The 27,953-nt window shown below is 46.4% G+C and overlaps 1 protein-coding gene across 7 annotated transcripts; it reads left to right on the forward strand.

Moving 5' to 3' along the window:
- The first annotated feature begins 758 nt into the window (after nt 1-758).
- Nucleotides 759-26,532, forward strand: CTCFL (CCCTC-binding factor like). 7 transcript variants are annotated; one of them, XM_083744320.1, is made up of 11 exons: nt 759-982; nt 5,188-5,641; nt 6,939-7,191; nt 9,056-9,223; nt 10,433-10,566; nt 11,758-11,878; nt 12,809-12,958; nt 18,221-18,381; nt 21,908-22,090; nt 23,177-23,294; nt 24,715-26,532. In XM_083744320.1, exons 1-11 carry the CDS (start codon nt 822-824, stop codon nt 24,846-24,848), a joined length of 2,037 nt encoding a protein of 678 aa, XP_083600446.1. In that variant the 5' UTR covers nt 759-821; the 3' UTR covers nt 24,849-26,532. The 7 variants fall into 7 exon arrangements, with proteins under 7 accessions (XP_083600446.1, XP_083600445.1, XP_083600450.1 ...); XM_083744319.1 differs by having other exon boundaries at nt 794-982; nt 6,942-7,191; XM_083744324.1 differs by lacking the exon at nt 759-982 and adding an exon at nt 1,015-1,667 and having other exon boundaries at nt 6,942-7,191.
- The last annotated feature ends 1,421 nt before the right edge of the window (nt 26,533-27,953 follow it).

Raw genomic sequence — 27,953 nt, forward strand, 5'->3', positions numbered from 1 at the left:
GCAGAACCGTCCAGATTGTACCCCCTAACCACAGACAAATTAGCTCTTTTCTTATGACAGAATATTTTAGCTAATTTTGTGGGGGGGGGCGCCTGCGCCCCTGGCGGGGGTCCACACACCCAGCTACAGCCCTGATTCGAACCGCCAACCTTCTGATTGGCAAGCCTAAGAGGCTCATTGGTTTAGACCACAGCGCCACCCGCATCCCTCAAGGATGCTGGACTAGATGGTCCTTTGGTCTGATCCTGCAGAGCTCTTCTTCTGTTCTTTTCACATGCGCCCTGAGGCTCTTTGTTTCTCTTATCTGAAAGCAGGGTATCATAAATAGATACGACAACTAGGCCTGGTGAGGCCACCAACCACTGAGAACAGGACCACTTACGTGCTGGATTGATCCACTCAGCATTTTGAGTTGCATTAGGCAACCTCCTAGAATACAGATCAATGCTACTATAAAAACCAGCAGCTACAAGGCTTGTAGAGGATTGGCTAGTTAAATTTTCTCTCTTATAAAACTCTTTCTCTCCCTCTCTGGGGATATCTTCCAACAGGTCATTTCAACACAAACCGGCAAAAGTGATTTCAAATGGAAACACTTAGAAAACAGAGGCGAAGGTCAAGAAAATTGTGACATGTTAGTTATTGCTGCCTCCAAAACACGGACTAAAGGGGACTAATTTCACAAATAGGTAACAGGAAAGAGGCTAGGGAATGCCACAGAAAGAGAACAAGTGGAGCTTGCAAGAATGTTGCCGTGCAGAAGGCTCATTGTTCTAGCCAGGATTAACTCCCATCGTCCCTGATCACACTGGCAGGGCCTGATGGGAGCAATATTTGGACTGCCTGCCCTTAAAAGGAGTAATGGTTTGCTTCTGCTACACCTATCAGGCAGTCCGAAACATATGGAGAATGCCAGACTGATGGAGGCTGTTCCAGTTACTCCCCGCCTCTCAGCCAGCATGCAAGCTGAGCGTTTTCTCAGGTTGTCTCTCGCGGTTCTGTGCGCCCCGTGCAAAATGAGCATAGCTTTGGTGGTCGGCCCTTGATCCACTTGCAGAGGCCTTTTGCAGCGGCTGACAGGGAGGCTGCGGCTTCCAGCTGTTGTACCCCTCCTTCCCAGCATTGCCCATTCTGGGATGGTGGCAGCCTAGCAACATCTGGGTTCCCGCATCCCTGAATCCACCCAGGCGTCTTTTGGAGGCGCAATCCCATTGATGCGAGATTTAAAGCGCGCACAGGGTTTTGTTCCCCCCCCCCCCCAAGCAAACCCGTTTACACCCAATACCACTTTACTCCTAGTTAACTGCGGCTGCAACCTTGCACTCCAAGCCCCACTAAGTTTAAACGGCACCTCCGCGCTCAAGTGAGGCTGCAGGCGGGCAGCCGCGATCCTAGGCACAGGATAGTGCTTCTTTCGCATCAACGGCGAGCCGCGTGCCTGGATCTGCAGCGGTGCAGCTGGACCTGTGCAAACTGCCCTCGGATGTCTGATCATGGCTTGCAGAGTTTGCTTGGCGCGCGCCTTGGCATCGCATCCCCGGGCTCGCTGGTTGTTGCAACGTTTGCTTGCGCCAGGCAGCCGGGAAAGACCAGCCATATCCCCGCGGACTGCGCACACGGCCCGCCCTTGCTGGATGAACGCGGGGGCGTCTGGCGCTTCTTGGGGGGTGAGGACGGAAGGGGAGGCCCCCTGCAGGCCCAAGGGGGTGAGATCCAGGGAGGGAATGAGGGGTGAGATGCCGGGTATGGGTGATAATTGCAGAGTGGGGCAGCGGTGAACAAGAGACAAATGGAGAGTTGAAAGGAATTTGCGATTCCTAATGGCGATATTGGGGGGGGGGGGTCGCGGGAATCGGAGTGATCCCGTCATCCCAGATAAAGAATGGGACGGGAGCAGAATAGAAAGATGCAGGGTGGGGCCCCGATCCTATGCATGCTTACTTGGAAGTAAGCTTTCACCCTAAGTAAGCGTGGGGAAAGGATTGTGTGCTTGAACTTGGTGGAGTTTACTTCCGAGTAAATCTGTATGGGGATCAAGCACTCAGGTTTCAATCTTGTGGGCACTCACCATGATGCCGGTGAATCGGACCGAAATATACTGCAATCTCAAATGCGTGTTTACTCAAGAGTAAGGCCCACGGAATTCAGTTGGGCTTGTTCCTGTTGGGTAAAGCGTGCATAGGTCTGCAGCCTGGATCTTCCCGGTCTCAAGCCTTTGGAGCATGTTCTACTGATTTCAATACAAATGGGTTTTGAGCAACCTCACATTTTTAAAGATCTGGTGTAATCCATTGATCCAAGGTGTGCACGGATTGATGTGAAGTCAGGCGCAGATGGTGATTTGCAGTCGCAATGTGCTAGTCTATGTGCACAGAGCCAAAAAGCATGCATGCATGTACAGTCAGCGCACATTATTATTTATTAAATTTGTATACCAATCTTCATCAGTAGTTTGCAGGGCGATTCACAACAACAAAAATACACAATCAAAGCAAAAAATGCACAATCAAAACAAAAACCACATAAGCCACACTGTTGCTAGTGGGTACAGTGGATTTTCTTATCATTTCTGTAGTAGGCCCAGAGAACATGTTGATGGGAGGCCTAAACCAGTTGAGTAAACAAATAAATAAGGAAGTTAGCAGCACTCACTTCCAAGAAAGGCCGAGTGCTGTTGCTTTGCAGGCTTCCCACAAACCATCTTGTTGGCTGCTCTGAGCTCTGGATTCTGGACTAGGTGGGCCACTGGCCAGTTTTTCAGGCTTGTCTTGCGTTCTTAAAAGGTGTTCGGGGGCTGGGAAGCAATATTTCAGGATGAGATTGGAATTAGAAAGGTTTATGGTTTGAGATAATACGGGAACTGCAAGTCAGGTAGAGGAATTACCGTGGGGGAGTGCTGTATTTGAGTTTAGGGGGGGGAGAGAGCAAAATATGGGATGGCGCATATGCAAGATGAGCATTGAAGAGGTTGCTATCAGTAATAAATTCTTGGTGGGCAGTGTCATTAGAAGGATAGTCTGGGCTGGGGCTCCTCCAGCCGAAGAGAGAAATTATTAAAGTGAGATGTTTAGGTTTGGATTACGAGATTAGAGCCAACTTTCAAAAATGCACAGAAGCCTCTGTAGATTTTTGGTAGCGTTTTTAACGTACTGAAGGTTAATATAAAAACTTAACTAGAAGGAGGGAAGAAACACATCTCTTTCAACACACACACAATTCCTGTGTGTTCATTTGCAGGATTATTTTTTTTACTTATTGCAGGCAACTGAACAAACTCAGAAAGTGGAGCCTGAATCAGAAATTACCCTGTAGCTGAGGAAAAAGGGGCTGAGTGAGTTGGCAGAAGAGGTTCAGGGTCGTAGCACAGTACAGATGATTTAGGGATAGTTTGGAACTGAATAAAAGGGTGCATTGTCCCTGGCATTAGATTAGGATTACTAGTTGGAATTTTCAGCTCTAATTTGGTATTAAAAGCATTTTGGCTGGATGCAACAGAAGGGAAATGGGTAGAGGACAGAAGGCAGAGGACATTAGGGTGTGGGGCTTTTGAAAATACCTGCTTTTCTGTCTTGCTTTCAGACTGTATGTTCATGTACTAAATGATGCAATGGATTATGGGTCCAGTGAGAGTACAGGATGTTTGGTCGAACCTTATCCTTTCCACAATGATGCATCTGTGTTTATTTGGGGAAGAGGGCTGTCAAATACCTGCATGTTGTTTACAGTCGATTGGATGTTGCCATGCCTGTGTTTTCCCACTGGGTGCTAACAAAACAAAACAAAAGCTCCAGCAAAAAAACCTTTGCATGCATTAGAAGCAACAATTCCACAACAAACACCAGTCTGGAATTTAGGCTGTGTACACACTCCTGTTTACTCTGCACCCTGTGTGTTCCCATGGCTGGTTTAGGAAGCGGTGTGGACCCATCAGCCACAATTTATATCCTGCATCTATACCATCATTTCTCCCCCCCCCCCCATAATTTTTATTAAGTTTTTCACAATTATAACAAATATCACATAGAAAAAAGAAAAGAAAACACACAAGAGAAGACACCTTACAATACTAAAAAGGAAAACAAAAATATATTAAACACATATCACTTGAAAAACCCAAATTATCTCTTACATTGTTAATTGACTTCCTCGAATCCCTCCCTTCTGAATTTCATTGTATCTGCATATAACAGCTCTCCAATATCATCCTTCAACTAAAATTATTTCCAACAATTACCTATCTTCTTTTTTCTTAATATTCTAAATCCAAATTACTTACAATTGAATCTTATTTTAATCCTCGGCCTGTTTGGTACTTTCAAGTGACTTCTAATTATTTATATTACAATATTTAGTTAAATAGTCCTTAAATTTCTTCTAGTCTTCTTGATATTCCTCTTCTTTCTGATCACGGATTCTTCCAGTCAGGTCGGCTAGCACCAAAAAGTCCAACATCTTCATCTGCCATTCTTCCACCATTGGAATTTCTTGGGATTTCCAATTTTTAGCTAACAGCAGTCTTGCCACTGTGGTGGCATACAAAAATAGTCTAACATCTTTTTTGGGCAATTCCATTCCTATTATTCCAAGTAGAAAGGCCTCTGGTTTCTTAATAAATGTGTTTTTCAACATTTTTTTCAATTCATTATAAATCTTTTCCCAGACATCTTTCACCTTGGGACACGTCCACCACATATGAAAAAGGTACCATCTTTTTCTCTACATTTTCAACATATATTATCATTCATATGGCAGATCTTTGCCAATTTTAGTGGGGTTAAGTACCATCTATACATCATTTTCATGATGTTTTCTTTTAATACAGTACATGCAGCAAACTTAACCCCTTTCATTCATTTTGGAATGAGATCGACATTCAAGTTTTTAGGTTTTATTTTTGAAAGTAACAGAAGCAGAAAACATAGGGAAATGGCCTAAACATGGGGGAGGGGGATCCCAACTCAGCACCCCCTTTTTTAAAAGCAAAGTTCTGTTTTGGGGGAGCGTGAAAAATAGAGGGCTGGAGAGCCCCTTCCCCAACTTCCAAGCGGCCTGCCAGCCAGTCCTGTTAAGCATTCCCTCCAAACACCCCTCTTACCTCTGGGGTCGGTCGCTGCGAAGGACGGACTGCTTTGGCCCCGTGACCTCCGTGGTGCTTCTCTAACCTGGAGAAACTTTGTTCCCTGGTAGCATCCGTCCCCTGAGCCCAGCAATGGAGGACGCAGAACCCGGTCAGAAGTTCACTAAAATCAAAGGTTCCGAAAGGGTCCAGAAGATTGGCAGAGAAGAAGGACAGCTGGAAGAGGGTTCAGATACGCAGCTTCCCCCTTCAGGAGAGGGAGGGAAAAGCCTCGTTTTGCTGAAGACGGTACATTTGAAGGAAGGTGAGGATGATTTCGAGGGGGCTGCTCCTGCCCATCAGCACACCTTGACGCAACGAGAGGCAAGCATCCTGCATCCTTTTGAGGTGGTCCCACAGAGTGAAGCTGCAGAAGAGGAAGGCCTGGTGATAAGTGTGCCAGAGGTTTTCTATGCAATCCATGAAATGGAAGGGGTGCACACCCACAGCCTGAAAGACGTGCAGGCATTAAATCACGGAGGTGAAAGGTCAGCGGAGAAGACCCTTCGGGTTCATGTGCAGTCGGTAAGGCAGCTGTGGGAGAACTTGAATATAAATATGCTTCAGACCTTTTGGAAGCAAAAGGGATTGCACTGGCTTTCTGTCCAGGGCGGGTTGATTTAAATCAAGGAAATTGAAACTAACGGTAGTGCGAGAAGTGAGGTTACAGGGAACCAGGCAGAGGGCCTTCTTGGTAATGGCACCTGCCCTGTGGAATGCCCTCCCATCAGATGTCAAGGAAATAAACAACTATCTGACTTTTAGAAGACATCTGAAGGCAGCCCTGTTTAGGGAAGTTTTTAATGTTTGATGTTTTATCGCTTATTATTATTATTATTAGGGACGCGGGTGGCGCTGTGGGTAAAACCTTAGCGCCTAGGACTTGCCGATCGTATGGTCGGCGGTTCTAATCCCCACGGCAGGGTGCGCTCCCGTCGTTCGGTCCCAGCGCCTGCCAACCTAGCAGTTTGAAAGCACCCCCGGGTGCAAGTAGATAAATAGGGACCGCTTACCAGCGGGAAGGTAAACAGCAGATGCAGATGCAGCTTGTCACGCTGGCCACGTGATCCAGAAGTGTCTGCGGACAGCGCTGGCTCCCGGCCTATAGAGTGAGATGAGCGCACAACCCTAGAGTCTGTCAAGACTGGCCCGTGCAGGCAGGGGTACCTTTACCTTTATTATTATTATTATTATTATTATTATTATTATTATTATTATGCGTTTGGGAGCCACCCAGAGTGGCTGAGGAAACCCAGCCAGATGGGCAGGGTATAAATATATTATTATTATTATTATTATTATTATTATTATTATTATTATTATTATGTGGGAGGGTGGTTATTTAAATACAGTTCCTCTATACTGTAATATTTCCTACAATTATTTCCTTTTAAAAACGGTGCACCTGTGTTGATTGGCAACCTTTAGGTACCCTTAGTACTGTGCTACTGTGCTTTGCATCCACTCTAAAATCCATTGGATCTCAAGTTGGCCCCACTGCTGTCATGTGCTGGTACAGCAGTCTGCCTGCCCGCTGCCCGCTACCCTGGTCGGCATGCCCATCAGCTGCTGCAAGCGTAACATAAGCTCCACTGGTGCATTAAGCCCTGCCAGGCAGTGCCCAGTGTTAGGAGTCGTGGCTTAAGAAGAGTTCCAACGTTCTTCGCAATTTTTTCCCTGGGGTGGAATCATCAGTCTGCACACTACACTTGATCTTGGCCAAAAGGCCGAGAAGCTAATCACCCGTCTGGAGCTGTGTGCTGTGTGCCTACGATTCGTCACATTTTGAGTTAATACTCTTTCTCCTTTTTTGTCTTAAAAGCAGAAGGATAGAAGTAAATATGCAATTGCAGCTGGTGGCAAGGACCAGCAGTTCTTTGTAGTGGAGGAAGACGGAATTGGCCGTTCCCTTGTGATGGAGGAGGCAAAACCTCTGAGCGGCAGAATGAAAGGAGGTGCCTCTCTGTGCCACAGCTCTGCAAACAAGGACTTGAACGAGGTGCCTGCGTCAAAACAGCGTCCTGTTGTGACAAGCACCAATGCTGCCATGAAAGCCCACAGCAACAGGCAAGAAGGTAAGGAGTCGCCTGCACAACTGTGTATATTGCCCTTCCTGTGTAAATACAGATTGTTGTAAGGGCTTCTGGTTCTTTGATGGTGCCTGCTGTTTGGACAACTGTTGTTAGGAAATGGGGGTAGGTGGACCCTTGTTCAGATCCAGTTGGACAGCTACTTGGGCACCTTTTAGGGCAGCGGTTCTCAACCTGTGGGTCCCCAGATGTTGGACTACAACTCCCATCATCCCTAGCTAGCAAGGCCAGAGCTCAGGTATGATGGGAGTTGTAGTCCAACAACATCTGGGGACCCACAGGTTGAGAACCGCTGTTTTAGGGGATGTCGTTAGTTTGCTGTTCTTTCTTATGCATAGTTATTCATTCATGCATGGTACTTCGGCCCCTCCAAGTGTCCCTGTTTTCCAAGGACAGTCCCAGATTTACAGAAGCCATACCGGTTCCTGATTTGATCCCAGAATGTCCCGCTTTCCCTCAGGACGTCCCTATTTTCATAGGAGAAATGTTGGAGGGCGTGGAGTTATGCAAACCCCGAGCCAAGGAGATAAGTAACTATACAAGCTTTAGCTGACTTCTAAAGGCAGCCCAGTACAGTGGTACCTCAGGTTACAGACGCTTCAGGTTACAGGCTCCGCTAACCCAGAAGTAGTACCTCGGGTTAAGAACTTTGCTTCAGGATGAGAACAGAAATCACCCGGCGGCAGTGGGAGGCCCCATTAGCTAAAGTGGTACCTCAGGTTAAGAACAGTTTCCTCAGGTTAAAAACATTAGCTAAAGTGGTACCTCAGGTTAAGACCTCCAGAACGAATTAAGTTCTTAACCCGAGGCACCACTGTATGTTGTTCTTTAGTCGTTTAGTCGTGTCCGACTCTTCGTGACCCCATGGACCAGAGCACGCCAGGCACTCCTGTCTTCCACTGCCTCCCGTAGTTTGGTCAGACTCATGCTGGTAGCTTCGAGAACACTGTCCAACCATCTTGTCTTCTGTCGTCCCCTTCTCCTTGTGCCCTCCATCTTTCCCAACATCAGGGTCTTTTCCAGGGAGTCTTCTCTTCTCATGAGGTGGCCAAAGTATTGGAGCCTCAGCTTCAGGATCTGTCCTTCCAGTGAGCACCACTGTATAGGGAAGCTTTTTTTAATGTTTGATGTTTCATTATGTTTTTATATATGTTGAAAGTGGCCAGAGTGCCTTGTGGTAGCCAAGACAACAGGCCACTGGGACTCCAGGGGGGGGGGGGGAGTTCATATTAGCTGCAGAACCAGAGGGAGCACCTGTTTGGATGCCAGTCCCTGGTGAGTAACGGTGCCCTGACGGTGGGCTTCTCAGAGACATCTGGTTGTCCATAGAGGAGGCTGGAACTGAATAGACCTTTAGGCTGATCTAGCAGTGATGCTCTCACGTTAAGGGGAATGCCAGATTCACACTGAGGGCCGCATTAAAAGTGCCTGCGTCTTGTTCCCAACCCTCTTTCGCAGTTCATAATATGTGCCCTCAGCCCACCGAGCAGTTTGTTGTTTCCATAGCGCTTGTTGTTAAGGCAAAAAGAAGTTAACGGTGGAGGAAGGGGAAAGTTCACTACTTTTATCCTGTTTGGGCTTAACTTTTGTGGAGGAAATGTCCTTGGTAAACTCGGAGCTAGTGAAAGATTTGTTTGTGTGGGCATGAATCACTGGCGAAGAGGACAAATTTGCTCAGCTCATCCAGGCCACCCGGAAATATTTGCAGGCTGACTCACGGAAAGGCCGCCCCAGAAAGAGGCAACTGCCTTTGCGGGATGGAGGGGAAGATGGTTTTAACTTCTGCACCAGTGGTGCAGAGGATCTTGTCTGTGGCTTATTTGACCTGAAACCAGCTGCGTTCTCCTAGGGGATGTGCTGCACCGTTGCAGTTTGTGCGCGTTCGCCTGTTTCAGAGCGTCAGGCCTTCATCGCCACGTGAAAAAGCACTCTGAGGAAAAGCCCCACCTCTGCCACCTGTGCCTTAAGGCTTTCCGGACCGTCTCCCTCTTGCGCAACCACGTGAACACGCACACAGGTACGGATTGGCTTCCGACAAATTGGGAGCCAAACTGGGAGCCAACATAGATCTTTCAGGACTGGTGTGATATGGCCCTGGGCAGCCGCTCCCAGTCACCAGTCTAGCTGCCGCATTCGGGATTAGTTGCAGTTTCCGAGCCGCCTTCAAAGGTTAGCCCCACGTGGGGAAAAGGGGTGGAAGGAACAAGAAGCCCCGACAATAACGGACTGGCATTACAAGCTACAAGAATTTGCTGAAAGGGCGCAGTTAACAAATACCCTGAGAGGCAATTCAAAACAAAAATTTATGAAAAGGTGGGATAGATATAAAACACATGTTCAAAAATACAGTAAGGGTTCGCAATCTATGCTAGCATTTGATTGACGTTGGAATGAGACTGAGTTGAGAAATAAGGCTAAGAGCACATATTGATACAGGAATGTATTAGATAATATGTAAAGAAATATATAATAAGAAGAATACATTCATTTGTAAAAAAGGAATATACAGCGGGAAAGACAGGAAGTCTAGTGTGTGAGTATGTATATGATTTGGGGGGGGATTTGTTTTTTCTCTTCTTTTTTTTTGTTTCATTTTCTTTCTAGGTATATAAAATTTGTACAGTGGTACCTCGGGTTACATATGCTTCAGGTTACATACGCTTCAGGTTACACACTCCGCTAACCCAGAAATAGTGCTTCAGGTTAAGAACTTTGATTCAGGATAAGAACAGAAATCGGGCTCTGGTGGCGCGGCAGCAGCAGGAGGCCCCATTAGCTAAAGTGGTGCTTCAGGTTAAGAACAGTTTCAGGTTAAGAATGGACCTCTGGAATGAATTAAGTACTTAACCTGAGGTACCACTGTATATAATTTATGTATACATGTTGGAAATTATATTATAGCAAGTCCTGTAATGTAATATGACAATGTTTGCCGATATAATATAAGAATGTTAACAAATAAATAAAATGCAGATTCAAATAAAAAAAGGTTAGCCCCACATAGAGTGCATTGCAGTAGTCCAGGGGAGCCCAGCATCTTGCTCTCGTGGGGGTCAACCGGATGCTCATTATGGGAAACCAGCAAGCAGAACATGAGAGCAAGAGAGTTCTCTCCTCTTGCAGTTCCCAGCGACCCATCGCTGCCTTCAGCTGCGGGGGCAGAGTGTAGCCACCCTGGCTAGCAGCCGCCGACAGCCCCCTCCTCACGTCTGGTTTCTCCCAACAGGGACTAAGCCATACAAGTGCAGCGAATGCGACATGGCCTTCGTGACAAGCGGGGAGCTTTCGCGGCACCGGCGGTACAAGCACACCCTCGAGAAGCCCTTCAAGTGCTCGTTCTGCAACTATTGTAGTGTGGAGGTAAGTGCGGCACTTGCAGGAGAACCGCTTTCGAGTGCCGTACTTGGTAAAGAGGACAGGCTTCTGTTTTGCTTTTCAGAGGGAAGGACGCTTTCTGAGAGACACACCTGCCACCTGCAATGGGCGCGCTCACTTTTATTCCTTCGACTGCGACATTCTCTCTTCGTTTGCAGCATTTATGTGGTTAAAGCTTAGCAGGTGGCTTATGTGTGGCAGGCCAGTGGGAACAGCCAACAAGACAATGCAAAATAAGACGGCAATAGGAACAGAGGGTGCTGATTCATAGGGAGCCAGGTTGTTGGTTCATCTACGCCTGTACAGTCGTACCTCAGCTCCCAAATGCCTTTAGAGTCAAACGTTCCAGCTCCCGAACGATTGAAAACCAGAAGTGAGTGTTTTTGAATGTTCTTTTGGAAGCCGAACATCTGACGGGGCTTCCACGGTTTCCGATTGGCTGCAGGAGCTTCCTGCAGCCAATCAGAAGCCGCGCTTTGGAAGTCGAACGTTCCAGAACGGATTCTGTTCAACTTCCGAGGTACGACTGTACCGAAAAACGTCATGGATTTTACTTCCCCTTGGCCCCAGCCAGCATAGGCAGTGATCAGGGACGATGGGAGGTCCAGCAATATTTGAAAGGCCACAGATTCCCCAGAACTATCTGGAAAAATACAATGGTACCTTAGGTTACAGATGCTTCAGGTTACAGACTCCGCTAACCCAGAAATAGTACCTTGGGTTAAGAACTTTGCTTCAGGTTGAGAACAGAAATTGCGCGGTGGCGGCTGCGGGAGGCCCCATTAGCTAAAGTGGTGCTTCAGGTTAAGAACAGTTTCAGGTTAAGAACAGACCTCCAGAATGAAATAAGTTCTTAACCTTAGGTACCACTGTAACTTAATCTGTTTCATTTGGCAATAACATGCAGTCTTAAAAACAGATACAAAACCAATCGGGTTATCATTCTGCAGTATGAAATGGTGAGTTCCACCAGTTTACTCTCAGCTCAGGAGAAAACTAAAGCTAATATTTTTTTTAGAAAAAGTTTGGAATTTCCAACCATTTGTCATGATGGCAGTCACTGACATCTATAACACTTGTAGTAGCGAACTTCATTTTTTTATTTAATGATGAGTTATTTTGGCAGGGTGCCTGGTGCTATCATGCTTTTTAATTTCTTTCCGTCGGTAACCACAGGCCAGCAAGTTAAAGCGTCACATTCGCTCGCATACAGGAGAGCGCCCGTACAACTGCACCCTTTGCACCTATGCTAGCAGGGACACTTACAAGCTGAAGAGGCATATGGTCACTCACTCCGGTAAGAATTAGGAATGCGACAGTTGTCATGGAAATATTTCACTGAAGGAGGGGAGCGATGCCTCCCTCAATGAGCTTAGAGTCTTAGACAGTGCCGGGCCGTAGAAGGAGGAAAGGGCAAGAAACTCCCTGGGCAACAGATGGAGGGGAAATATTCAGAACTGTCTTTGATAGCAAACTCAGGTGCCAATGAAAAACAAGATAGAGGTATTGGCGTAGCCGGTGGAACACCAAGGCTTAACTTCAGACCCTACTAACGTGTCCTGTTTATATCCTAGTTAAGTGTTGGCTCCAAATCACACTCTCCAACTGCAGGTATGAGTTAGCTGGGTGACATCCACGATCTGCACAGAAACAGTTGTTTTCTCTTCAACATTAAGTTGAGGAAGGGTTCTGTGTGACCTAGAAGCTTGCATCCTGAATCTAAAACTCTCCTTGGGTAAATTAAAATCAATGGGTGGCATTCCGCTAAGTTTTACTTAATTAATTGACGAAACTTATATACCATTTATTATGTTGGATAGCTTAGTTGGTAGAGCATGAGACTCTTAATCACAGAGTCATAGGTTTGAGTCTGATGTTGGGCAAAAGACTCCTGCACTGCAGGGGGTTGGACTAGATGACCCTCGTGGCCCCTTCCAACTCTGTGATTCTGTGACGTGTTGCGAGTATTATGTGGCACATGTTCCCGTTCCATGTGATTACTATGGGATGAATCAAGCAGACAAACCTCTGGAAGCAGAAATCTTGGAATCTAAATGGAATTAATACATGTTAAAGATGCTGTAGAGGAGAAATACACACCTGACATTTACAACAGCAGTAAAATCAGGAGTAAAACAAAAAAGAAGTGCATGTGTAGAACATCACCGCAGTTTTCAGCTGTGACATTTTGCTTGCTAATTCACATCTTCCATCTTTTTCCTCCCAGGTGAAAAACCCTTTGAGTGTCAGATTTGCAAGGCCAGGTTCACTCAGGCTGGAACTCTGAAGTTCCACATGTTGCACAAACACGAGGAAAATGTGCCAAAATACCAATGTCCGCACTGTAACACATCTGTGGCCAGAAAGGGTGATTTAAGTAAGTCCCATTACCTCTCTCTTTTTTAAGTGTTCTTTAAAATCAATGGAGTATTAGGCTTGGCATCATTTTAACTTAAGAAACTGCTGCCCCAAATATAGTGTTAATCTGGCTCATTGGTTCCAAATGAATACCTAGCTTGAAATCTTTGCAGCAGGCAAACCCTGATTTCTCAAATGAGAGCAGCAAGAAGGCTTTTTGAAGAAGCCAGCAAGCATTATTCCTATGCATGTACAAATCAGTTGAGATCAAGATGCTTATGAAATTCTCCCATCAACATTTCTCTTATTTTTTGTTTGTTTGTTTCCAGCTCTGGGGTTGAAAATACTGAAGAGCAGGATATAAGCAAATAAATTGCTTTGCAGGAATGTGTGCTAGGCACAATTGCATACACAAATTGTATATGGGGGGGGGGGGGGAATTGCACCAAAAAGCTGGTGAACTTCCAGGAGAACTTCTTACTTTCTTTCCTAAATGCAAACAGGTGTAGTCCAGTCTACTCATCGGTAGATCAACTGCTTTGCATGTGGAAGTACCAGGTTCAGCCTTGGGCAGCTGCAGGTATCACTAGAAGAGAAGTCATTCTGAAATCCCAGAGAGCCATTGATGGCAAGTGTAGACTAAACTAGTCTGACCCAGCCTTGTTACGCAAGTGGCGTGCCTCCCCCAATCTCTGCCAAGCGGGAGCAGGATTCCAGGGCGTCCCCAGGATTGTGTTTCCATTGGGAAATCAAGGCACAGCGGAGACTAGTGTCTTTTAAGAAATAGGGTCTATTGCACACATGTGGCCTAGGACCCACGTACCTACGGGACTGCCTCTCCTGGTATGCCCCGCAGAGGACCTTAATGTCCACAAATAACAACACTTTGGTGGTCCCGAGCCTCAAGGAGGTTAGATTGGTTTCAACTAGGGCCAGGGCCTTTTCAGCACTGGCCCCAACGTGGTGGAACGCTCTGTCACCAGAGACTAGGGCCCTGCAGGACTTGACATCTTTCTGCAGGGCCTGCAAGACCCTGGCCTTTGGTTTGGACTTGGTCTGACCCTTATGTTTCCCTTCCCTTATGGTCTTGATTTATCAGCTATTTTAAAATGAGGCTGCATTTTAAATTGCATTTTAACCTGTATTTTAAATTGGGGTTTTTCCCCCTCGCTCTTTCCCCCCCCCCCCATTGTGTTTTTACTGTGATTTTATTTTATTGGTGTTAGGCGTCCTAAGCACGGCTCTGGCTGGGGAGGGCGGGGTATTATTATTATTATTATTATTATTATTATTATTATTATTATTATATTTGCACCTGGGTCTACTTTGGAGAGAGTTCAGGGCGTGATCTCAAGAGGGGCTTGTTTGCCACAGCGGTGCAACGTTGGAGTCCAAGGCATCCTACATGCTGTCTCGGTGTCCCAGCCTGCAAAGGTGGTTCTACCTGAGGGTCCCTGGCTCCACCTTCCTTGCTGCAACCCATCTGTCTCCTCTCTCCTCTGTTTTTCAAAGAGGGCACATTTTCCCTGTGTGACCTCACTCTCCCAGCTGCCTTTCCTTCTGTTGACTAACAGGCAGCAGCCCCTGCCTGGTAAATTGTTCTTTAATGGCCTGGGTACTTAGATCTCCTCCTGTTCTTAATGGCATTGCTATCACTGATCTCCCAAACAGGAGAATTGGTTCAGCCTCTGTTTTAAATCTGAGGTCTGGCGTCTTCCCTTCAATACAGTCATATCTCGGGTTACAGACGCTTCAAGTTGCGTGTTTTCGGGTTACGGATGCGCCAAAACCCAGAAGTACCGGAATGGGTTACTTCTGGGTTTCAGCACATGCGCAGAAGTGCTAAATCACACTTTGCGCATGAGCACCAAACCGCGACCCATGCAGACGCGGCGCTGCAGGTTGCGAACACTGCAGGTTGCAAACGTGCCTCCCGCACAGATCACGTTCGCAACCCAAGCGTGTACTCTAAATATTATCTGATTTCTACCATTTATTAATTTCTGGCATACTCCAGCAGTTGTGGGTGCCTTTGCATCCCCAAACTCTGCTACCCCTAGCTTTTCCGATTATTCCAAGGGAGGTTTTTATGCAGGAGCAATACAAGGCCCGCGAGAGTAGGCAACTTTTCTTCTGTTTGTAGCAAAGAGAACTGGCACCACCTTGTGGCGGTTCTGAATTGCAGGAACATTTGTGGTTGCGTGCTAATCCCCAGAGTCAATGAAAGTGTGTCTTTGATGTGGGTCCTGGGCAATGTTGCTAATCTGACAAGGGGGGGTGGGATGGGGACCCATAAAGCTAAGTTGAGGTTTCCTTCCTTGAAATTCATCAAAAGTGGAGGAACAGCTGAAGACGGTGCTTTTTCTTAATGCTAGGCCAGCCTAGCATTATGTGGGGATGGAAAACGTGTGTGTGTGTGTGTGTGTGTGTGTGTGTATTTATCTTCTGTGAATAATTTCCAGTCTGACTGGGGTTGGTGAGTGTCTCATGAACCCACTTAAACCTTGGTTTTGAGTGTACGTTTCCCCTGTGGAATTGTAAGACACTATGAATAGAAATGGCAGAATATAACACATGCCTATTGTGGGACGCGGGTGGCGCTGTGGGTTAAACCACAGAGCCTAGGACTTGCTGATCAGAAGGTCGGCGGTTCGAATCCCCGCGATGGGGTGAGCTCCCATTGCTCAGTCCCTGCTCCTGTCAACCTAGCAGTTCAGAAGCACGAAACACAAGTAGATAAATAGGTACCGCTCTGGCGGGAAGGTACATGGCATTTCTGTTCGTTTCAGTTCGAAAGCACGTCAAAGTGCAAGTAAATAAATAGGTACCACTCTGGCGGGAAGGTAAACGGCGTTGGGCATTGGGCAGAATTAAGAGAATATAGGAGAGGTGAGGCCTGAAACAAAGATTCCACCCGCACGGCACATTTAAAGCAGTATCATACCGCTAACAAGAATTCTGGGAGCTGTATGTTAAGGATGCTTGGAGAGCATAGGTCGCTATTAGTAGATGTGATTATTCTGCTGAAAAACAGAATCAAGACATGCCTTTTCAATTTGCAAAAAAGCCTGAATAGCTCAGCTGCAGATCATAGAAACATTGGCTTCCCAACTTCTGTATTTTCCTGGAACATATTTTTTTTTTTTGGTGGAGGTAATTTTTTTTATTCCTATTTTTGCATCGGTTAGCACAAGTCCACGGAGAGTTGAAAGAGGACGTGGAGTGGCAATGAAAATCAATTCAGGGAATGCTTCCTTTGAAGTTGTTGAGAGTCTCTTCTGTGGGCTTTTATTGTCGCATGGGTCTGGCCCAGAGCATCCATTAACATCTGAACTCTTACATCTGCATAGCAAACACTAATTGATTATACGAGTCTTGGAAGCCCTGGCTGCTTTTAAATTTCATTAAGCCAGTGTAGCAGAATTATTATTTTTGAATGCAAGAGAATCATAACACAAGTTACAGCAAAGGGATCTTATTGCAATGGCCGAGTTTGCTTTGCAGCTGGGGTGGAAGTCAAAGCACAGTATATCAGATCCTTTTCCATTTGAAGGTGAAAAAAGCCCCTCACATTGCAGGGATTTTGTTGTTGTTGTTGTAATCTGGTAACTAGGAGCTTTGCAAGTACATTTGGAATTGCCACGATAGAATAGAATGTTATAAGACTACTATCGGGTACCGTTAAGGATGCACTGGGCAGCCCTTTGCTCAACCCAAAATGGCTGGAGCTTTTGCGATTGCATGGTTTGAGCGCTTGCAAAAGACATTTCAGAGGTCTCCACCGCCTCTGCTGTCGGTGCCTACCCTCCAAAGGCCCAGGGCAAGGAGAGGCAACGGTGGAATGGCAGAAGGATGCTGTACTGGGGACGTGGAGAGCCTGCCACCTTCTGCTGCCCCAGGTAGCTATTCTGGGCTCTTGGGAGCAAGGTAAGAAAGAAGAGGTTATTAGCATCTTGGAGAGCCCAGCCCTGGTTAGTATGAAGCTGAGCAAAGATTTGTCCTCCTAGTTCCTGCTTGCAAGCATCTGATCACAGGCTCTCCCTTTTTAAAAAGCTCTGTGAATGTTTGCAACACCCCTGGTAGTTATTTGTTATAGCTGCGGCTGGATACGCTGAGATGCGAGCTAAAAGAATATTGCATGGCATATAGACCACTGTTCCTAGAGGGCCGTTGTGCCAGCATAGCAGGGTAAAAATAGCTTATGGGGCAGAGGTCAGCAAACTTTTTCAGCCGTGGTCCAGTCTACCGTCCCTCAGACCATGTGGTGGGCCGGACTATTTTTTGGGGAGGGGGGGGAATGAACGAATTCCTATGCCCCACAAATAACCCAGAGATGCATTTTATATAAAAGCACACCTTCTACTCATGTAAAAAGACCAGGCAGGCCCACAAATAACCCAGAGATGCATTTTAATTAAAAGGACACATTCTGCTCATGATTCCGGGCTGTCCGTGGGCCAGATTGAGAAGGCAATCCAGACCACGGGCCTTAGGTTGCCTACCCCTGCTATGGGGGAACTTTTAGGGGTAGAGAATGAGTGACGACCTAATAAAGAGGTAAGGCCTCTTTCACACGCTGCACTTTTATGTGCAAACCTTTAAAAAGCTAGAGTGGAACTAACAGGTATGCCATGTAGATGCTCTCGATGTGGAGGTATGATTTCCTGCAAGTCTCTGTTGAGTCTTACACACAGTGGTAAATCTGGATTTGCCACCATGAGAATTGTGGTCTCGTGGCTTCTGCGTCTGTCTCTATCTGAGGCTGGATTTTGGAAGCCCATAGTTCTTCAGCTGTGCTGGATCAATGCATCTGTTCAAGGAGACTCTGGGTATGTAACCTCTCTGGGGAAATACCATACTTTTCTGTGTATAAGACTAGGTTTTTCCCTTTTAAAATTATGCTAAAAAGTGGGAGCCGTCTTATACATGGGTAGCGCATAGGGTGGACGTTTGATTGGTTGCTGCTGCGGCTGTCAGCGGCTGTTGGGCGTGTCATTGGTTGCTGCATCAATGGGTGTTGTTGATTGGCTGATGCTGTGGCAATATGGCGGGCGATTTGTAGCTTCTGCCGGTGAGGGGACAGACGGGGGGCTTTTGCGATTTTGCGATGCCATATCTCCCCGTTTTCTAAAATTTGAGTCCCCCAAAATATGGGGCATCTTATGCATGGGGGCGTCTAATACACGGAAAACTACGGTAATCTGTAGAAACACTTTTCAAAAAAGAAGAAGCTCCCCTCCATCTTTCGAAAGGATCATTGAGATGATGCTGTTCTACTTAGGAATCCACTTGCGAAACCTCCATTCCTATATTGAAGTGCCGCTGAAGTGCAGTTACTGCGAAAATGTCTTCCATGAGCGCTACGCTTTCAGAGAGCATAAGAAGACCCACACAAATGAGAAGAGATTCAGATGTGACGAGTGCAGTTACGCATGCAAGCAGGTATTTAAGACAGTCGGGGTCTGAATGTGGGTTTGATGGGATTAGTTTGCTGTGGGAGATGTGTTTCCTTTGATCGCCATGCAAATATTTGTCGCCGCAGTCTGTCGCTAAAGTCCTATACATTAAAAAAATATATATATCAAGATTTTCTGGTACAAGAAGCAGGGGATATTTATACTAAGTATTGCAGTTTTTGATGTGCTTCTAAGAGCAGAGATGCTCGCCGTCAACATGATCAGAGGAGAAATTCTGTATCTGAAGCCGCTTCTCTCTGCCACATGCCAGAAATAATATTTGAACCGTGAGAATGAAAATGGACAAAATTATATTGGCATATGATCAAGTGGTAATTAATTGATTCCTGCTTTTAAAGGAGCTGGAAATAAGTTAAAAGCTGGTTTGCTTCAAAAGGAGCTATAACTTAGTGGTAGGACAAAAGATTTGCCATATGCAATTTTTTATAATGGCTTTGGGGTAAGGCTGTGAGCCTCTAAACCACTGAGCCTTTTCGACTTGCTGATCAGAAGGTTGGTAGTTTAAATCCCCACGACAGGGTGAGCTCCCATTGCTCGGTCCCAGCTCCTGCCAACCTAGCAGTTTGAAAGCACATCAAAGTGCAAGTAAATAAATAGGTACCACTCCAGCGGGAAGGTAAACAGCGTTTCTGTGTGCTGCTCTGGTTCACCAGAAGCGGCTTAGTCATGCTGGCCACATGATCCGGAAGCTGTAGGCCGGCTCCCTCGGCCAATGAAGCGAGATGAGCGCCACAACCCCAGAGTCGTCTGCAACTGGACCTAACGGTCAGGGCTCCCTTTACCTTTAACCTAAGGCTGTGAAAGCACTAGAGCACCCAGTCACTGAGGTCCAGCTCCGAGGGCCTTCTGGCGGTTCCCTCACTGCGAGAAGTGAGGTTACAGGGAACCAGGCAGAGGGCCTTCTTGGTGGTGGCACCCGCTCTGTAGAACGCCCTCCCATCAGCATTGCATACAACCCCTTATACTGAAGGGAAAGCAGTGAGTAGCCTCACAAACACATTCTGGATTGAATCTCTGCGGTTGCTTTGTTTTCAGAATAAAAATGTCCCATTTAAGCAAGTTTCCCCTCCCCCCATATGTGTTATTTGGCTCTCGGACATTTGCCCCCACTGCGTTCTCTGATCGTATCTCCACCAACCCCATTCCCATCCCTTTTTAAAAAATGAATAACTGAAAAGCAGGGTACATACTTCCCTCATTTCCCAGCTTACGCATATGTAGAAATGAACGAATTATGCATGCTTCATCCTCTTTGCCTGACTTTGGGAGAGAGTTTGGAATTAAAATGCATAAATTCAGTAGAGCCAGTTCTCCATGGTGCATTTATTTGTTTGTCTTGTTGCATTACTAATTTCAACACAACTGGGTTTTTTTTTACTTCTGTTTGAACTGGTCCCAGCATTCTCAAATAATGAGATTAGTGTACATGTGTGTGTTTTCAAAGGATTAATTTATTTTTCAAACAAACTTGGAACTAAAGCAAGAGTTTTCCAGTCCTGCTCTTTCTACTCTCGAGTAGTAGAAAACGGGCATTAAAATAGGGCCATGTTACAGATGCCAGCAGTTTTTCATCCCTCCTACTTCCCCAACTTTGTATCTTTGCTCCTAAAGACACTGCCTTGGATCAGGGCCGCAGCTCAGCTAGAGAACAGCTGCTTTGCATGCAGAAGGTCCCAGCTTCAATCTCCAGGGGGGCTGGGAAAAGTGCCCTGCCTGGAATCCTGGAGTGCTGCTGCCAGTCAGTGTAGACAGTACTGAGCTAGATGGACCAATGGCCTGAATCTGCATAAGACAGCTTCCTTGGCACTTAACATTGCACCTCAGCCACTTCCTTTGTTTTGGCATAGGCAAAGGCTCTTTGGCTTTCTCCTCCCCATAGAAAACAGCAACGGAGGCTAAATTCGATTCTGTCCCTCACCTTATGCTCTTCTGCTCCCTCTTACATAAACATGAATCAGGACACGGGCAAATGGCAGCAAGTACCAAAGCAGGTGGCGCTGTGGGTTAAACCACAGAGCCTAGGACTTGCCGATCAAAAGGTTGGCGGTTCAAATCCCTGCGACGGGGTGAGCTCCCGTTGCTCGGTCCCTGCTCCTGCCAACCTAGCAGTTCGAAAGCACGTCAAAGTGCAAGTAGATAAATAGGTACTGCTCCAGCGGGAAGGTAAACAGCGTTTCCGTGTGCTGCTCTGGTTTGCCAGAAGTGGCTTAGTCATGCTGGCCACATGACCAGGAAGCTGTACGTCGGCTCCCTCGGCCAGTAAAGCGAGATGAGCGCCGCAACCCCAGAGTCGTCCGTGACTGGACCTAATGGTCAGGGTTCCCTTTACCCTTTACCTTACCAAAGGATGCAACAGGAGACCTTTGCCCATGCCTGCCTGCAATGCTGTCCGCATAGGGGTTGGAAGGGGTAAAGTCCCCTTTGCCTTTATCCAGGTCCATGCAGGAAATAAGGGAGAAATCCAGGATTGCTAGTCCTTCAAAACGTGGTCCTTGTTGACAGCTAGTTGCTCATTTGGGCTTTTCAGATTATTTCTCAGCAAATGCCCTATTTATCAGTTTTCCAAGTTTCTCAGAAGAGCCCATCACCAACTTGACCTCCTGGGGCCCCACACTCCTCCTTTACGCAGCAGCTCCCATCCACCATCTGTACCTGCCCAGAATGCATTGCCCCAGCCTATAGATCTATAACGTCGTAAAACCCAGCCTAGAGACCTATAGGCTGGGGGCATTGGATGCTGGTTAAATTTAAGATGGCAGCTGGCCACTGGAGATGGGAGCTGAGCTTGGCTCCCATTGAAAAGCGAAACCACTGCCTGCCCACCACTAAAATGCCATCAAAGGGAGGCTGATAGGCGCTGCTGCTGTTGCCCCTGAAGCAGAGGGGTGGGGCCGCCTGCACAGTCGTGTCCACATAGCGGGTGAATGTGCCATCAGATGCACTGTGGCAAGGATCTCCCAAAGTGTGGCTCCAGTTCTGTTCCCCATTCAGTCCTGCTGAAAATGAGTGACCTTCATGGGGTGGGGTGGGGTGAGCAGACACACATAGGTTGGAGCAGATAGGGTCAGTGGCGTTCAGGGAACGCATGCAGGAAGCCCTCATGAGACTGGAGAGCTTGCTCAACTCTGTAACACAAGGAGCATGTAGCTCTGTAGGTGTCAGGAGTGAGCTGGCAGTAAATCACACCGTGCAAGTTGGAGTTAACTCTTGATTAGCAAAAACACGATCTGCACAGACTTGGTGGCTTAATGAGCATAGCATCCCTGGTAGGTCTTGTCGCATGAATCAGTTGCCAAGACTGAAAGTCCCCACAGCAGTCTTAAGTACCTTCTTCTCCAAGGTTCTTCCCAAGCAGTTGGAGGTTGCGCCTCCGTGACGCCAACCTTTCCTCCGCCCTTTTCATCCCTCTTCTGGTTCTGTACATTTCCAGGCGTGGCTGTTGAAATACTTGGCTTTCCTTCCAGTCAGTCCTCCTTTTCCTTCCCCACCAGGAACGCCATATGGTTATTCACAAACGGACACACACAGGCGAGAAGCCCTTCGTCTGCGTCTCTTGCAGCAAACGCTTTCGACAGAAACAGCTCCTGATGGTCCATTTCAGGAAGTACCACAACTCCAGTTTTCAGCCAAGAGTGTACAAATGCCCGAAATGTGGCAAAGGCTATTCTCGCTGGGTGAGTTGACTTTGCTTGGTAAAGGAGATGTCTCTCCCGTCAAACAGATCCAGAACTGTATGTGCTCCGTGGGTTACATACAAGCACAATAGCAAAAAAAAAATCTGGTGTGGGTTGCAAAATTCAGCCATGTGGCAGTTTCAGCTGCTGTTGTGCTTCTTGTTTGGCATCAAGACAGGGGGGGGCATCAGAACCCCGATAGAGGCACTGCCAGTCAAAGCAGGCAATGCTATCATAAACCAGGGGCTGCCAACCTTTGTAGGCCCCTGGACATATTTGGATCAGAGTGTGTGTTTGTGTGTGTGTGTGTGTGTGTGTGCGTGCGTGCACACTTTGCTTTTCCAAGGAATCCAGTAAAAGTCAGATCCAGCAGAATTAAATAGAGAAAAACGCAGAAAAACAATAAGAAATCTGTATCGTGGCATTATAACCAAAAATGCAAAAGAAATGCATCAGTTAAGAAACAAGGACTCAAATCAGTAAAAGAGAGCAGTTTGGTGAATCTTATGTTTATGTTATCAGGAATGAATACGTATTATTATTTATATTTCAAAAATGTAGCACACACTAGTATAAAAGAACAGGGAGGGTGGAACAAATCTATGTCAAATCCCACAAACTCAGTTCAGGGGGCACTTGTTACTTTCAGAACCAAATTTAATATTTCCATTTTTATATCCCCACCGTGAGCCTAAATCATAGATCTCTAGAGTGGGAAGGGACCCCAAGGATCATCTAGTCCAGCCCCCTACAATGCAGAAATCATGGTCAAATGTTGATCCTAAGTTATATAATTCATTGAATTATATTGAATTATATTGATCCTAATTGACGTTGATCCTAATACAATTCACTGAATCGGTGACTATAAGCCCTAACTCTCGACAGGCAGACAGACGGATGGATAAGACTGGGATAAACTGTGTTTGCTAAGCCTGTATTTTATACAGTCTGTATATGATGCTTGTTAGTTAATGTGTGGTGTGTTATGCCTTATAAAGGATTTTGAATTGAATTGAAATTGTGCATAATACACTAGAAAGGTGAATCTTGGTGTGTGTGTTTTTTATCCCTTATTCCAAGCAGAATAATATGCGCAAGCATGCTGAAAAGTGTGGCGAGTTAAGGACAGTTCAACCTAGCAAAGGGAACAAGAATAAAAAGAAAGAAAACAAGGGGTCCAGCTGTGACACCAAAGAAGGAGGTAATCTTTGAGGTGACTTCAGGTGAAAGGGGAGATGGTTCACGTCCTGCGATCACGCTGAGTTGCTACTTGCGAGCATGCAGCTTTCTGCTCACACAGCCACACGCAACATGTGTTTATTATTTTGGCAAGGGAGACTGGAAATTGGCCTGGGCCTAAAAGGTCTCATTGTATACCAGCATATATATTAGCATAACTATATACAATATATTGCATATATTATTATGTGACAGGGCTATGTGCGGTGCAGCTCCAGTTGCAGTCATGCATGCACAGATCAGGGCCATCTGTCAGGGATCCTATAACTGATTCCTGCATCGCATTGGGGTTGGAATAGATGGCCCCCAGCAGTCCCTTCCAACTCTACTGTCAGGGACTGGGCAGAGGCGGAATGGTGGAGACCGCCTCCCCATCCTGACCCTTCCAGGGAGGAGGAAGAGGAAGACAGTATAGATTTACCACAGGGGGTTGAGGGAGGTGGCAGCTCAGAGGCAGATGAGGGGGAAAGCTGGGAAATCTTGGGAGAGCTGGAACAACACCCAGCTGACACGTTGTGCTGGTCCCGTGGGTCAACCAAGAGGCGAGGTCCGAGTCCAGTCCAAGGTTGAAGGAGCAATATGGAGGCAGACCATAAAAGCTGAGGCTGGGTGCAGGGCAGGGAGTCCGGTGAGGGCAGGAGAGCAGGACAGGGATCAGGCAGGAACTGGCAACCTACAAAGTTGCTCCCGCAACTCGGGACTGTGGCTGGCTGGCTTTTATCTGCCCTGAGACATAGGGTGGCCCCGATCCACAGATGACTCTCCCCTCCTAGCCTGGAATTGAGCACTCCTCCTCTCTGCCCTGAGCCTCTGCAGCTCAGGAGAGGCTGGAGGGTTACCGGACCCAGAGGCAACCTCAGCTTCCCCTGACAGGGCTGAGAGTGGAGCACCTGCAGGCAATGGGTCCTCCATCCCCTCAGGAGCAAGGGCAGACTCAGCTGGTGCCTGCACCTGAGGATCCAGCACAGGTGAGGACCCTTCAGGCTCATGCCCAAGCCCCGGCTCAGCTATTTCTGGAGGTGGGGAATCCTGTGCAGGCTGGGATTCCTCGGGTTCAGCATCTGAATCCGAATCCCAGGCCATCACACACGTTGTCATTAGAAAGCATTCCAGACCCTCCAGAACCCGGCGAGCCTTAAAAGTAGGAGAGAAAAGAGCTCAAAGACAGAGGGCATGTAGCAGCACCCATAGCAGTGAGGAATGAGGGAGTGGGAGAGGCGGGGATTCACTTGGGACAGCGCCATTATCCAAGAGGCTGGGTCCTATAGCTTCTCTCTGTAAAGATTGAAATAAAAAAGGACAGTAAGAAGCTTTCTATGTTTCTGTGTACGCATTTGTTCTCCACAAATGTCCTTCTTTCTCTCTCTCCTCCCCCTCGCCAGGGGCCCCTTGTGTTAACTCGCAATTCTACACTCCTCGTATCCCTGCCGGAACATGGGAGAGAAAGGAAGTTGTTTCGGACAACGAGAAAACTGGAGTGACTTGTGAGATTATCTTCGACTCGATGGACAAATGATGCGGTTAAACACCTCTTCTGTCTTCTTGTAAATACAGCGGCCTCCGAGGCATTAAGCTCGTGTGTAGAGCATTATTCCCTGAAGGTTGCTGAAACTGCCATTGTTCTGTTAATGGCACGCAGGAAGTCAAGAGTAGGTTCGTGGAGGTAAAATGCCTCAGCGAAATCGTTGGCTCTCTCGCCAAGGACAAGTCACCTCTGAATAAATTGTTGGATTTCAAATAGCTTCCATTCAGCGTTACAAGTTTAGTTATAAAGAGCTGGAATTATAACACAATTTGAATGGATTCCTTTATGGCATGGATCCCAGATCTCTTTAGCAAATGTGGCAGGAGTCAATGGTGATTTTTTAAAAGAGAGTTTATAGCGGTATTGTAACAGATGTACTCATCCCCTTATCCTTTCTAAGCTAAACAGTGTTTCAGAAACTTGCTTCACCCACAAGGCAAAGTGTACCTACCCCACAAGAAGGAGTGCCTCTATCATAACACCTCCAGCACTCTTTAGAAAACTATCGGCAGCTGCGCCGCTTAAATTCTGTAAGTCTATAAACAGACTGAAAAGAGGAAGAAAGTTTATTTAAGGTTGCAGTGCTTTCTGAGCGATTAATCTCCAGCCATTTTAGACCCTGTCGCTAATCACCCATTTTACCTTTAAAGTGTATTGAAAAAGAAAAGAAAACACACAGAACTATTGTAATCTGTAAACAAGTTTGCATATCGTGTATTTCCGTTTAACTTGTTCGCACAAATAATTACTGAGAGAGGCATTTTCTTTTGTGGAAAACATGCTCACAGCCATTTTGACAGTGGCAGCCGTCTTCAAGTTTGTATTTTGACCGGGTCCAATAATCCTCTGTCTCTATTTCAATTGCCCTCAGGTTGTAGAAAGAAATAATTACGTTTTCTACATATTTTACTCTAGGTTTTTGGCTATGCCGACGCTTGTTGTATTATGTCTATTGACATGGGAATCAGAACCAGAAATGAAACTTATTTTGTCCACTCTGCCCATCCCTCCCCTTGTCACACAGAACTCACACACACACAGTTAGAAATGCTTTCATCCTTCAGTATCACAGAGGTTTGTTGGCATCTTTCACTTTCAGTGAATTAATTTTGCCTTGCCACCATTTCCCAGGAATTCTTTCCCAGTTGCATTCTTCACAGTAGTTCTCATGCAGTGGATTTTGCCATCCAGTTTTATAGAGCCGATTAATTGAATATGGGAGGTGGGAGAGACTAATTCTTAGCACCCATCCCACCTCCATAAATACCGACCAGATCAGACAACCTTCATGGTTAGCTAAGCACCAGAGATCCTTGGGTGTGAGCATCGCGCAAGGAAAACAGCGTTCAAGTCTGTTAATGTTTTTACCTTGGAAATTGCTAACCTCTGCAGCAGCATCACTGAGATGTTACCAGAATGAATCTGAATTGTTCATACTTCCTATTTTGTTTTATTGCAATAAGGTGTGATAACAGTATGCTTTGAGGTGGTGTGTTCTCTCCTTTTAACGTTTACTTGTTTTTAAAGACAAGATGCAGCTGCAATGAATGCTGATGTCTTGATTTGCCTACAGTTTATAAGAGTGTAATAGTACAACCATTTTAAGGCAAACGTTAGTGTTTGCTCCGGGAGGAAATGGGCTTTTTACGTTCAATAAAGATTTTTCTGAACATCATCTTTCAGCTGGCCTCTTTAATCATGTCTTGCCTTCAGAAACTAGATTCTCTGATGTGAAATCCGAAGCAAAGTATCCAGAGTCATAGCAAATATCTGTCAACCTTGAGCTGGATATGCCAAGGCCCAAGATCAGCAGAGGAGACTTTGCTGGTGGTCCTACGAACAAGTGGTGCTCTCTGTGTGGGGACCTGGAGGTGGGTCTTCTCTGTAGTGGTGCCCCACCTATGAAACTCCTTCCCCTTGGAAGTATGAATGGCCCCAAAATTAATGGGCGCTCACCATTTTTTTGTTGGAGGAACCCATTGGTTTTCTGAAGCTTTCGGGTGATTAGGGGTTTCTAATATATCTTCACCTGGGTGTTCTATATTTGGCATTAAATGGAATAAAACTAGATTGCTATGGATGGTTTTGGGATGCGGGTGGCGCTGTGGTCTAAACCACAGAGCCTAGGGCTTGCCGATCAGAAGGTTGGCGGTTCGAATCCCCGCGTCGGGGTGAGCTCCTGTTGCTCGGTCCCAACTCCTGCCCACTAGCAGTTCAAAAGCACGTCAAAGTGCAAGTAGATAAATAGGTACCACTCTGGTGGGAAGGTAAACAGCGTTTCTGTGCGCTGCTCTGGTTCGCCAGAAGCAGCTTAGTCATGCTGGCCACATGACCCAGAAGCTGTCTGCGGACAAACGCCGGCTCCCTCGGCCTATAGAGCGAGATGTGTGCCGCAACCCCAGATGGTCAGGGGTACCTTTACCTTTTATGGATGGTTTTAATACTTCATGATGCTTTGTTCTGGGATTCTTACAGATTTTATATTCGAACCCCCTTTTCCCCATTTCAGTTGCATTTCTATGCCGCTTTGCACTCACACGAGTCGCCAAGCGGCTGGCTAACTTAAAACAAATAATAACATCGTAGGACATTACAACTGCAACATAAGTCATACGAAGTAATAACAAATCATCAGGAAAACAACCACCTATGAAACGCCATTAACAAAGCAACTTTAAGAATAGGCTCAAGCACAAGAAAAATCATAAAGTTCACAAAGCGTCGCAGTGCTCGTAATCCACAAAACAGTATTAGCAACGTTAACAAGCTTAACAACCAAAAACAAACAAAGGTTGAGGGTTTGAGCCCCGCGTTGGGCAAAGGATCCCTGTATTCCAGGCGGTTGGACTAGATGAACCTTGGGGTCCCTTCCAATTCTAAAAGTCTTACGAGAAGTGAATAAAGCAGAAATCCTGAAGGTTCAAACAAAGCAGGGTTAAATGGAACAGGGAAAGTCTGGGCAGTTGTTATGATTTATATACTACCCTTCATCATAAGATTTCAGGCTGGTTCACAGAATAAAATACAGGATAAAAACAGTTAACATGCTGCTTTTTGGTGCCTGTGGCAGTTCCACGTATTTTGGGACATCTCTGT

This window comes from Podarcis gaigeae (genome assembly GCF_964106915.1).
Source record: "Podarcis gaigeae genome assembly, chromosome: 6".
Classification (NCBI taxonomy): Eukaryota; Metazoa; Chordata; class Lepidosauria; order Squamata; family Lacertidae; genus Podarcis; species Podarcis gaigeae.